Source organism: Stomoxys calcitrans, chromosome 2 (genome assembly GCF_963082655.1).
Source record: "Stomoxys calcitrans chromosome 2, idStoCalc2.1, whole genome shotgun sequence".
Classification (NCBI taxonomy): Eukaryota; Metazoa; Arthropoda; class Insecta; order Diptera; family Muscidae; genus Stomoxys; species Stomoxys calcitrans.
The window spans coordinates 89380079-89394059 of record NC_081553.1 but is presented as its reverse complement, the minus strand read 5'-3'; the positions used below and the strand labels follow the sequence as shown (position 1 = coordinate 89394059).

Genomic DNA, 13981 nt, shown 5'->3' with positions numbered 1-13981 from the left:
TTGTTTTTTGGTTTGATGTGTAATGAAGGATAACTTACTGCTGTCGTCCTTTGCTAGTAATAAGTCCCTCTTGCCCTTGTAAAAGACACACACACACACACACACACAACTGGCTACACATTTATCTGCATTACTGCCAAGAGCATTATGGCGGCAGCCCATTAGTAGTAGAACTGTGGAAACCTTGGGAACTAAATTATTGATCACGCCATTACCATCTATTTTATGATTTTTCTATTTTTGTATCATTTTCAGTGTTACATTCAATTAGCTATTAAGCGAAGTTAGAAACAGCACAAATTTGATAAATTTAGTTTGAGAAAATGTAACTAATAAGAAACAACATTTTATAGTCATACATTTATTTTTTTTTCCTTTTATTGCAATTTAAAAATTTATAGAAAATAATTGTTACAAAAAAAAAAAAAGATTTTTAATAAATCTTCACCTGTGAGTTTTATAAGATCGCTCAACATCGATATACCGTATATTGTCCAAATTGGAATATATTTGCATAAGGTGCAATATCCCTAATTTAGGAATTCGAACCTACTACTCGAGCTCGTTGAAATTTGGAAAATACACTTGTGTGTAACTTCTCGACGTCCGCAACGAATATAATCTAAATCGAACCATATTGAGATATGCTGCCATATAGACCGACTTTACGCTTTAAGGTCTTGAGCGCATAAAAGGCATAATTATTATAAAGCCCCCTTCCAGGGAGTGAGGATGTTTTCAATGGATTTGCTAAGTTTTTCTATACACCCTGCCGTTACAAATCTTACTATTAGGATGTCTCATATTTAATTGTTCCCCAGGGTGTATTGGGGTTCACCGCCTCTTATAGAACCCGCTTATTGACTATATCCTCCACCCTCGATGGTTCACGATACTCTTGGAGGAAGCACTATTTGCGATGACTGCTTATATCAGTGCGTCCATTTTGTGCTTTTCGGCTACCTAGTTATGAGACAGAGACTACTTAGCTTAACCAGCGATTATCTACCTTTTCCGAAATGGCTGTTGGCCCCTTTTCTTCCGACTTTGCGCCAAAAGGTTTATCCTGGAATATTGCAATGTTTGGCATGACTGAGTCTTGAGTCTGAGCTACTTGGAAGCAACTAACTCTTTCTTCTTTTGGGTGTTTCGCAGTGTTCTATTCCTAGAGTTAGAGGAATTATTAGAGATGGGCGATGGGTAAATACCCAAAAAGTCAATCCCGTGGCAGCCGGTTGTACGTACCAGACTGACCCGATGGAGTTCTTCATCTGCAAGGGCTGCCGCCTAGTGTATAACACACTGCTACAACAAAAACAACAACAACAACCCAAAAAGTGTATACCCGGTAAATTGGATAAATACCCGGGTATTTAGCCATATACCCAAAAGATGGGTATTTATAATTTTGCAGATATCTTGGTTATAAAAACATTTTCAAAACAATTTTTGATGATTGCGTGTTCTTTGTATATAAGCCTGACCTTCTGATCTCATCAAATCGCAATTTAGTTATATATAGACCGATCTCCAGACTTGAAATCATGAGGCAATAAATAGGAAAATTTTCATCCGATTTCGATTAAATTTGGCACAGTGGGTTCTGGTAGACCTCTACCCATTTCTGTGAAGTGTGGACCAGATAGGACTATGTTTGGATCTAGCTGCCCTATAGTCCAATATAGGGTATTGAGCCTATAAAGGGGGCATATAGACCTATCTCCCCTCGAAGAACGATGAAAGATGGTACCCCTCTTAAAGTTCTTGTTTAATATCATCAAGAACGGACCATATTTGAATATAGCTGCCATACAGACCAATCTCTCGATATAGAGTATTGAGCTCTTCAAAGGACCCTTTTTCGTTCGATTTTGAAAAATTTAAAACTGTACGTTTTGGCGCCCCTTTAAACCTTTTTGTTTAATATCGTCAAGATCGGACCATATTTGGATATAGCTGCCGATCTCCCGATATAGAGTATTTAGCTCATAAAAGGAGCATTTTTCGTCCGATTTTGATGAAATTTGAAACAGAGCGTTTTGGTACCTCTCTTAACCTTTTTGTTGGATATCATCAAGATCGGTCCATATTTGGATGTAGCTGCCATACAGAACGATGTCCCGATACAGAGTATTGAGCCCATAAAATAAGAATTTTTTCTGATTTTGGTGCAATTTGAAACCGTATGTTTTAATAGACCTCTGCACCTTTTCGTTGAATATCGTCCAGATCGAACCATATTTAGATATAGCATATAGACCGGTCTTGACGATATTCAACAAAAAAATTTAGAAGGGTTCCAAGACGCACAAATATCCGAAAAAATGCTCATTTTATGGGCCCAATGCTCTTTATCGGAAGATCGGTCAATATGGCATCTATATTCAAATGTGGTCCGATCTGGACGATATTCATCGAAAATTTGCAAAGGTTTCTCAAATCCCCCTGTTTCAAATTGGATCAAAATCGCAAAAAAATACTCATTTAATGGTCTCAATACTTTATATCGGGAGATCGGTCTATATGGCAGCTTTATCCAAATATGGTTTGATCTTGACGAAATTGAACAAAAAGGTTTAAAGGGGTGCCAAAACGCACTGTTTTAAATTTCATCCAAATCGGATGAAAAATGCTCCTTTTATGGGCTCAATGCTCTATATCGGGAGATCGGTCTATATGGTAGCTATATCCAAATATAGTCCGATCTGAACGATATTAACCAAAAAGGTTTAGAGGGGTACCAGAACTCGCTGTGCATAATTTCATCGAAATCGGATGAAAAACGCTCCTTTTATCATTACACTATTTTGGGAGATCGGTATATATGGCAGCTACATCCAAAAAATCGTCCGATCTGGCCCAAATTTAGCAGAAATGGGTAGGAGTCTACCAAAACACAATGGGTAGGGGTCTACCAATAAATGGATCGTTTATGGCCTCAATACCCTATATCGGAAGATCGGGCGGTCGGTCTAATGGATAGCTATATTCAAATATATTCCGACATGAACCACACTTCACAAAAATGGGTAGGGATCTACCAAAACTTACTGTGCCGATCTACCAAACTTGTCGAAATCGGATGAAAAATTACCAATTTATTGCCTTAAGATTTTAAATCTGGAGATCGGTCTATATAGCGGCTATATATTTAACTAAACCCCGATTTTATGAGATTAGAAGGTAAGGTTTATATACAAAGAATACTAAATCATCCAAAATTTTTTGGAAAATGTTGTTATACCCAAGATATCTGCAAAATTATAAATACCCAGCTTTTGAGTATAAAAGGATAAATACCCGGGTATTTACTCAATTTACCTGGTAAATACTTTTTGGGTATTTACCCATAACTAATGTCATGTTGTTGTGAGTGTATGCATATATGGCGCTTTGGGGAGCATATATGGCGCTTTGGGGATGGCGCTTCTGTTGAACACTATTTGATCGCTCTTCTACACACTTTTCTATTCTTTATTTGAACGGATTAAAATGTCATTCTGCGTGCAAGGTAGAAACCTGTAAGTGGGGTTTAGAGCCTTGCAGGATTAGACCATAGCATTAGAATAGGTTAGGTTAGAGGTCGTAGCCACATTTGCATGTGGAGGTGATATCCTCGTCAAGCTCTTATATGTGAGCAAGCTCGTTCCGGTCTAAAAGACTGATCCCCGCTGAAACATGACGGTCATTTGTTATTTAAAGATGGCCTGAGTATTTATGAGGAGCCGTTGCCGCCGGTTCAAATTTCCAGCCTGTGTGGTGCTGATGTGTAGTTATACCTGCCAGCCAGTGTGTAGTTATCCTGTGGTGGTCACGCTCTTGTTTTCGCCCTTAAAGAAGGTAGAAGAGATTAAGAAGACGGAGACAAACGTACACCTCAGTACGGAAGATAAACATACAACACAAAACGGTACAAGACTGGAAAAGGACAGAAAAAGAAATGACGGCCAGACAAGAAGAAGAAACCCACCAGCGAGAGTATAATCCAGTAAGCCAACTGAGTCCTCTATATAACTCCAGAATTACAAGAGGACTATGTGCCTAAAAAGAATCCATGCATAAAAAGAGGTGTTCACCTATTATCCTGTGTCTTTTCGTAATTGCGAGGCAGTGATACAAATGGTGCTTCACAGTCTCCAACTCATCGCACATCCTGCAGAAAACTGCCTCTCTTTGTGTCTGGCGCGACGTCAAAGATCTGACGTTGCGCAATGTCTAGTTAGAAAGTCATGATTTCTCAGACCCAGGATAAGCATACATATAACCTACAGCACCAGCCCAAGCCTTATTCGCGCGGTCTTCGTATAAGGCTTTCGCCACACCAAGAAACTCGCACGGTGGAGGGCTCACATAGTAAGATATACCTCAATCAGCGGTAAATTCCTGGCCAGCTGCGTTTTGATAGTTGTTCGGGCGAAAAGTGGATGTCAGTACTAGCTTTAAACTTCGCCAAAATTTGGGACAGTGAGTTTTGTTAGTCTCTTCGACATTCCTCTTCAATTTGGGTTAGATCGGTTCAGATTTGGATATAGTTGCCATATATACCGATCTCTCAATTTAAGGTCTTAGGCCCATAAAAGCCACATTTATTATCCGATTTTGCTGAAATTTGTGACAGTGAGTTGTGTTAGGCCACTCGACACCGTTTTTTAATTTTGGTCACGATCGGTTCAGATTTGGTCATAGCTGTCATATAGAACGATCTCTCGATTTAAGGTTTTATGCCCATAACAGGCGCATTTGTTGTCCGATGTCGCCGAAATTTGGGACATTGTGTTGTGTTAGGTCCCTCGATATTTTTTTTACAAATTGGCCCAGATCGGTCCAGATTTGGATATAGCTGCCATATAGACCGATCGCTCTACTAAGGTCTTGGACTCATATAAAGCGCATTTATCGTTCGATTTCGCCGAAATTTGGGACAGTGGGTTGCGTTAGGCCCTTTGACATCCTTCTTGAATTTGACCCAGATCGGTCCGGTTTGGATATAGCTGCCATATAGACCGATCTCTCGATTTAAGGTTTTGGGCCCATAAAAGGCGCATTTATTCTCCTATTTCGCCAAAATTTGGGACAGTGAGTCGTATTAGGCTCTTCGACATTCCTCTTTATTTGGGGATAATCACCTGAAATTTTTTTTCTGATGCTCTCGCCGTGTTGTGAAGATATAAGTGAACTTATATGTGTACAATTTTACTTGGATCCATGGTGGTTGCCAACAAGATCCGCCCGGCAGAATTAAACACGATTTTACTTGTTTTTTTATAATGCCGCTTTGGTCATTCTGTTCCCGGAACACTTGCAGGAACTTATTTTTTCCGTTGTGATCATATGCTTAAATTCCCCAAGTGTACCATAAAAGTCATTTCAGAATGCTGACGACCTCTTATGGCTGTATGGACCTCTCTTCCGATGTTACGAATCTCCTCGTTCATAGAGGTCTTCTTTACTTTACTTTAACTGGATATGACAGAACTTTTGTAGATAACATAGAGGTTTTCACTTCATCTTACTTCTTTTCTCGGCGTGTACAGGTCTCTTGGAAAGTCTTCTCCCCCTTATCCCAATTCTCAAAAAACCCTATATCTTGTAGAAGAGTGCATCGATTTCCTTTAAGGGTGGTTCCTAGTATGGATCTCAAATAAATGGTGTGTGCAATCTTGGATTTGAATATGGGATATAGATTATCCAGTAACGACTTTTGGATCTCAAAAAATTTTGTATCCGATATTGTACTTATGCCACAACCAATTGAAAAGTCTACATTACTTCCGGTACGGGATAGCTATGAGCAGCACACAGGCTGGAACATTGAGCTCCTATCTGTGTGGTGTTCATTGTTATCACGAGAATCTTAGCTGCGAGCTACCGGCTTGCGGATAGTGAAATGGTCCATACGGAGTAGATGCAATTGCAATCGTGGACCATCAGTAGTATTGAGAGTAGAGAAAGACCGGGCGGAACCGGCTCATGTATAAATACTGAGTGCCAATGATGCTCGATATGACAAGGCCTATAGGATCTCGACGACGACTTGTGACTACAACAACAACAAAAACATTACTATTTGAAAGCATCAAAGTAGTTTTTAATATAAATATTATTTTTCTTTTACAATTTAATTTTAGGTAATGGAGAAGCTAGTTGGTGCTTCTCACAGATAAAAGGCGCCTTAGATGATGATGTAACCGATGCAGATATCATATCCTGTGTTGAATTTAATCACGATGGCGAGTTGCTGGCAACTGGCGATAAAGGTGGACGTGTTGTTATTTTCCAGGTATGTGTCATGTGGATTTGAATAACTATTAGTAAACATATTTAATAAATTCCTTTTTTGGTGCTGCAGCGTGATCCTGCATCTAAAACGGCGAATCCACGACGTGGTGAATATAATGTCTATTCGACATTCCAATCGCATGAGCCCGAATTCGATTATCTCAAATCATTAGAAATTGAAGAGAAAATCAATAAAATACGATGGTTACGAAGAAAAAATCCTGCACACTTCCTGCTTTCGACCAATGACAAAACCGTCAAATTGTGGAAAGTCAGCGAGCGCGACAAATCCTTCGAAGGCTATAACACCAAAGAGGAGAATGGCCTAACGAAGGACCCACAAAATATTACCGCCTTACGAGTTCCTTCTGTCAAACAAATCCCTCTGATGGTCGAAGCATCACCCAGACGCATTTTTGCCAACGCCCATACCTATCACATCAATTCGATTAGTGTTAATTCAGATCAAGAGACTTATTTATCGGCAGATGATTTACGAATCAATCTGTGGCATTTGGAAGTGACCGATCAAAGTTTCAATATTGTCGACATCAAGCCGACGAATATGGAAGAATTGACCGAGGTGATAACAGCAGCAGAGTTCCATCCAACCGAGTGCAATGTGTTCGTGTACTCAAGTTCAAAGGGCACAATTCGTTTGTGCGACATGCGTTCGTCGGCCCTCTGCGATCGGCATAGTAAACAATTCGAGGAGCCCGAGAATCCAACAAATCGTAGTTTCTTCAGTGAGATCATTAGTTCAATAAGCGATGTGAAATTAAGCAATTCGGGCCGTTACATGATCTCCAGAGATTATTTGAGTATTAAAGTATGGGATTTGCATATGGAAACGAAACCCATTGAAACGTATCCGGTAAGTAAGAGACACTACAAACCTGTGTTAGTTTGGGAAATAATTAAATATTTAAAAACAAATTTGCAAGTGAAACATCTTGTCCTGTAATCAACTGTAAATACGTATAAAGCCGCATTTAAGGCACAAGTGTTTTGCGACATTAGATTTAATCTATCATATAAGGAGATTTATCGCTTGAAATTGGTCGATGCTAGATAAGCTAGATTGGCGAGCTGAATCTGGAAATAAACAGGGTAATCAACGAACATAGGCAGAATTTGTCGCTGGAACACTAGGAGCAATGTACTTAGGCACCGGTTTAGGCAAGCTGTGGTCTACTGTTAAGTCACTCTCGAACCCCGGTAGACGAGATGCCAGGACCTCAATCACTTATGGCGACGTAACCGTGTTCAACCGTGTCTATTTAATGTGCATCCCGAGAGTGACAGGGTAAGGAGGAGAGCCATTCGCCGTATCCGTGGTCTCCGAGCCGATGAACAGCCATCACAATTTATCTTGGGCGAAGTTACGAATGTCATCCGTGGCGCCAAATCGTCTAAGGCGTTGGGCCCCGACGGAATCTCTACACTGATGCTGAAGAATCTGGATCTACCCGGAGTTGAGTGCCTAACTACTGTCCTCAACCTGTTTTTGAACACTCTAAAAGTTCCCGATGTCTAGAAAATGGGCAAAGTGATCCCGTTGAGTTTGGGGGAGTCGTACAGACCGATCTTCCTTCTCTTAACAGTAGCGAAGAAGCTTGAGGCATTACTCCTCCCGAGTCTCGTAGGAGAACTCCATTCGTCGAGCATCAACATGGAGTTCGAAGACTGCATAGCACAACAACTGCTCTGCATGCCATCAACGCACACATTTGCCGTGGCTTCAATCAGCCCAGACCATGTGATAGGACGGTCCTCGTGTCACTGGACCTATCGAAGGCATTCGACACGATCAGCCATGCCAAACTATTTGAGGACATCGCCAACACGTCCCTCCAACCAGGCCTGAAACGCTGGGTCGCGAATTATCTGTGACTGGCGACCAAGTCATAGAGTGAAACAGGGAGTTCCCCAAGGTGGGTGATACCTTCGGCACTGTTAAAACTACCTATCCTCCATTATACCTTCTCCAAAAAGCATATAGGTTGTATCATATGCGGACGATTGCACGATCATGGCATCAATCTAAAGATATCTGCCACCAAATCTTCAGCCACATTGTTCACTACAAATACGCGTGAGGTGAATACCGAGCTGACTGTGATGGTCGATGGAGAAATGTTTCCGACCAACAAGTGTCACATTTGACAGCTTTTACACATACTCCCCACATGGGCAGCAATTTGCGATGAAGCCAAAAGTAGAAACAAGGTCCTCAAGTCACTTGGCGGCAGCACTTGGGGTGCAGACAAAGAAACCTTGTTGACCACGTACAAAGCATTTGGCCGGTTTGTGGTAAGTTATGCAGCGTTAGCGTGGTCTCATCAGATTTGTGACACCCAGTGGAATAATATTCAGATCTGTCAGAATGCCGCCCTCCGAACTGCGACGGGCTGTCTCCTCAGTTCTCATGTGGACCACCTCCATCAGGAGACAAAGATCCTACCAGTGCGAAGACATAACTACATGCTGTCTAAGCAATACCTTTTGGGTTGTTATCCCAGAGACCATCCAAATCATCATCTTGTGGACATATATCCACCGCCCAGAAGCCTTAAGGTAGATCTACATGATCTAGGGCGTGAGGTTCAGCGCTACAAGAGAGAACCTCTTGATCAAGCGGCATATCAAGCGGGTCTAGACAACATTCATTCAGACACGGTAATTGGCTACCGGGTGAATGTAGTCCTTGGAGAACGACCGCCACGCTCTAGATCGTGTAGATCTACCTTAAGGCTTCTGGGCGGTGGATATCTATCCACAAGATGATGATTTGGGTGATTTCTGCGATAACAGCCCAAAAGGTATTGCTAGACAGCATGTAGTTATGTCTTCGCACTGGTAGGATCTTTGTCTCCTGTAGGAGGTGGAGACAGCCCGTCGCAGTTCGGAGGGCGGCATTCTGACAAATCTGAATATTATTCCACTGCGTGTCACAAAGTTGACGAGACCACACTGGCGCTGCATAACTTACCACAGACCGGCCAATTGATTTGTACGTGGTCAACAAGGTTTCTTTGTCTGCACCCCAAGTGCTGCCAGCGAGTGACTTGAGGACCTTGTTTCTACTTTTGACTTTATTGCAGATTGCTGTGGCATGTGAGGAGAATGTATAAGAGCTGTCAAATGTGACGCCAAGTATTTTGGGGCACTTGATGGTCGGAATCATTTCTCCATCGACCATCACAGTCAGCTCAGTATTCACCTCACGCGTATTTGTAGTGAACAGTGTGGCTGAAGATTTGGTGGCGGATATCTTCAGATTTCTTGCAGCGAAATATGAGGCAAGCTCGTTGAGGTAGACGTTCAACCTATCGCAGATGTCATCAATAGGTGGGGGGCCTGATGCCATGATCGTACAATCGTCCGCATATGATACGATCTCTATGCCGTCTGGAGGGGGTGGAATGGAGGATAAGTAGAGGATAAACAGTGCCGGAGATATCGCCCTACCTTGGGGAACTCCCTGTTTACTGTAAGGTTTTATGACAACTTATCCCTAAATTCCACAAACGACTAGCGACCTCACAGATACTTCGCGACCCATCGTTTCAGGCCTGGCTGGAGGGACGTGTTGGCGATGCCCTCAAATAATTTGGCATGGTTAACCGTGTCGAATGCCTTCGATAGGTCCAGTGCCACGAGGACCGTCCTATCACATGGCCTGGGTTGATTGAAGCCACGGCAAATGTTTGTGGTGATGGCATGCAAATCTGTTGTTGTGCTGTGCAGTCTCCGAAATCCATGTTGATGCTCGGCGAATGGAAATTCTCCTACGAGGCTCGGGAGGAGTAATGCCTCAAGCGTCTTTGCCACTGGTGAGAGAAGGGAGATCGGTCTGTACGACTCCGCCAAACTCGGGTCTTTTCCAGGCTTCAGTAGCGGCATCACTCTGCCCATTTTCCAGACATCGGGAACTATAAGAGTGTTCAATGACGGGTAAGGTACTCAACTCCAGGTGAATCCAGATTCTTCAGCATCAATGTAGAGATTCCGTCGGGGCCCAGCGCCTTGGAAGATTTGGCGCCACGGATGACATTCGTAACTTCGCCCACGGTAAATTGTGATGGCTGTTCATCGGCTCGGAGACCACGAATACGGCGAATGGCTCTCCTCCTTGCCCTGTCTCTCTCGGGATGCACAATAAATTGACGGTTGAACAACCTGGCGCATCTCTTCGGATCAGTCACGGTTATCTCGCCAAAAGTTACTGAGGTCCTGTCATCCCGTCTAACGGGGTTCGAGAGTGACTTAACAGTGGCCCACAGTTTGCCTACACCGGTGTCTAAGTTACATTGCTTCAAGTGTTCCAGCCACAAATTCCGCTTATGTTCGTTGACTACCCTGAAATCTGGACTACCTGGAATTGACTACCCTGGAATCTGGAAATAAACTTTGTCATGTATATTATGCTAATGTTTCAATCCTCGGGTATGTGCTTTCGGCCTTTAATAGTTCAGCCGGTAACCCACCGGCTACTGCTGCTTTGTTCTTCTTAAGCCGTCATCAGGGATTAATGGTATCATTCTCGCCGCCACTGTTGGATACCAGCAGTTGGGGAAAATTTTCTTTACATATACTAAGCACTCTATCCGTAGCTGTTACCAGATTTTCTGCTTTGTCTCAATAATATTGTAATAATAAAACTTGTAATGAATGTTCTTTTTTTTTTTCTTCTTTCAGGTCCATGAATATCTTAGGGCTAAGTTGTGTTCTCTGTATGAGAACGATTGCATTTTCGATAAATTCGAATGCTGTTGGAATGGCAAAGATACCTCAATAATGACCGGCAGTTATAATAACTTTTTCCGTGTATTCGATCGTAATACGAAAAAAGATGTCACCCTAGAGGCCTCCAGAGACATTATCAAACCGAAGACGGTGCTAAAGCCACGTAAAGTTTGCACAGGTGGCAAACGAAAAAAAGATGAAATCAGTGTTGATTGTTTAGATTTCAATAAGAAAATTCTACATACCGCTTGGCATCCGCAAGAGAATATAATCGCTGTGGCAGCCACCAATAATTTGTTCATATTTCAGGATAAATTCTAGCCTACATTCATATACAAACCACAAAATCAACAACAAAAACAACAACCACAACAATATTTTGTTATTATGTACTCTATAATACTATTATACACCACTTTGAGAACAACAACAACAACAACTTTACTCCTTCTTTAAACCGCCCCTAGAAAAAGAAAACTAAATCACAACAACAAAAAGACTTTTCTCATTGATTTCTTTAAGGAAAACCACCACAAATCCATAAAATAACATTTAAAAAAATAGTTTTTTTTTCTATCGATTGTATTATTAATAGTTTTGTTTTCACTCATGCTCTACCTCTTCCAATACCAACTCTCTCACTCTTTCTCTCTCTCTCTATCTCTGCTCTTAAGTTATATGCTATTTTTTTTTACTAATTTGTTATATTATTTCTTGTTTTCCTTAAGTTTTTCCTTTCTCTCGCTTAATTTTTTTGGCCTCTTCTATTTCTCTCTTCCAACTTTAAGATTTTTATACATATTTTCTGTTAAAATTGTATGCTCCCTTCACCTAGCCCCCCCACTACTTTATATCTCATTGTCTATTCTCTAATTATTATTATATTATTATTATTACTATTATTAAAAAAAAAACATATGCCATAGTGTCAAAAAAAAAAAACAAACAAAAAAAAAAAAAACAATGCCTTTTTCTAAAACAAAACAAACAAACAACAACAACAACGTACTCTTAAAACTTTTTTGTTTTTATAGGAAATACTTTAATTTTATATAAAACTCAAGTGAAGAGAAAAATTCAAAACAAAAACAAAGAAAATACAGAATAAATAAACAAAACAATTAAACATTAAGCATAATAAGCGTTTCTTTTTAAGAACAAAAAAAAACGCTTAGTTTTTTGTAATGTTATTATAAAAACAAAACAATTTTTTGAGAAACCAAAACAAAAATAACCGATAAAAAGCAAGAGAAAATACCTACAATTATTAAATATTGAAACAAAAAGAAACCAACAAAAGAATACATAAAAGTCAAAGAAATTCTCCTTACCGCTTATTTACTTCTATCTCTCTCTCTCTGTCTCTCCTCCTCCCCAAACCACACTCTTCATTCATCTGAAAAAGAAATGAGAATAAAAACTTTATAATAAAAACAAAAAAAAAAAACAAATCCCAAAAAATTACAATATTTTTGAGTTTTTATTTCAATTTTGATTTGTAAGTTTTTAAATTTAATTTATATATGTATGTCGTATTATATTGTAATTGTAAAACAAAACAAACAAACAAAAAAACACATGGATACCAAAACAAAATATGCTGAAAATGTTTTTAAAACAAGGAAAATGAAAATGAGTTCAGTGAATAGAACAAAAGAAATTTTTGATATATAGGGGAACGCTATTGGGTCTAACCAAAAAAGATTGTGATTGAATGGAGAAAGAGAAAATTATGACTGTCACTAGAGCGCTTTAGAAACCATTCATTGTGATGCAACAGAATTTTATTTGGTATGTATCTGTGTCCTAGGATCAAGAAAAAGGGTTTTCCCAAAAACCGAGTTTCGAAATAGTAAAAAATCGAGTTTGGAAATAGTAAAAAATGTGATTTCTTTTTAAAGCCTAGTACTGACTGACGCTAAAGGCTCTAGCGACGAACTATGTGAAGTCGAGACTGGAAGAGCTGTCAGTCTCAGGGCTGCGGAGTCGGAGTTAGCGTTTATCAGTTGAGCACGCTTGCCCTGACTTCCAATTCGACTTCGGTCTGAGGTCGAAGAAAAAAAAAGATGGCGGGTTTCGTGTGGTCCCAGGTCACAATCAGGACACCCATCTCGCACGTTGGCATTAATCCTAGCTCTGTAGGAGTTGAGGCAACTGCATCTGCCGTAACGCAATTGAGCAACAAATGCTCCTTTTAACTTTCTCAAATAAAAATATGCAAGTTTCCACAAAATTTAGTTTTTTCTTCGGTTGACAGACATATGGTAACAATGATGTCAACATACAACTCTTTACTACCAAAACAACGCTTTGCATGGCAAATAAAAAAGTTTAATTACAACTTAACAAACAAGCAACACAATTGGTAACATTGTGAGATTTCACAAAATTTAATTGATGTTTAGCAACATTTTCCGTAGAATCGAAAGTCAGTACTAGGCTTAAGCAGTACTGAGTTTTTTTACGAAATAACATGTTCAACATGTTTCTAGCAACATTGTCAAACTTTATAGATTTTAAATGTACATGTCTATTAAATGCAGCGAACAATGTCAATCAACTGTTTACAAAAATGTTTAGTTTAAATTTATTAAAAAACTTTGTCTTTTTATTTTGTGTAGAGATATTAGGGATAATGAAAGATACTATACCCGCCCAGAAGTCTATGTGACTCTAAATCCTGGGAATTCAATGCTCCTGTGCCATCATTCAGCATGGAGCAATCCGTGTAAATAGAGGGACCGGAGAAGTTCGGGGCGCCCCAATCACAAAGCTACGATTCCGAATGATATAGGGTCATAAAGAGGGGCTGTGAGCATTCCAAAGCTATGTGGCCTAATCTAGACTTGAAGAGGTCTAACGCATTGTGTCAGTTATGACAGGGCACTGTCTGGTCGGTAAATATGCTGACAGACAGAAGGTTGCCAGTAACGACTTTTGCCGAAGTTGTGTG

At 40.2% G+C, this 13981-nt stretch overlaps 1 protein-coding gene across 2 annotated transcripts in view; it reads left to right on the top strand.

Moving 5' to 3' along the window:
- LOC106080733 (protein phosphatase PP2A 55 kDa regulatory subunit) overlaps positions 1–12495 on the top strand; it is a 38803-nt gene extending 26308 nt beyond the window's left edge. For both annotated transcript variants that reach the window (XM_059362636.1, XM_013242291.2), the window contains exons 3-5: positions 6129–6280; positions 6350–7153; positions 10981–12495. In XM_059362636.1, the coding sequence (XP_059218619.1) occupies positions 6129–6280; positions 6350–7153; positions 10981–11349 (1325 nt within the window). In that variant the 3' untranslated portion in view covers positions 11350–12495. The remainder of the gene's footprint in view (positions 1–6128; positions 6281–6349; positions 7154–10980) is intronic.
- Positions 12496–13981: the final 1486 nt, after the last annotated feature.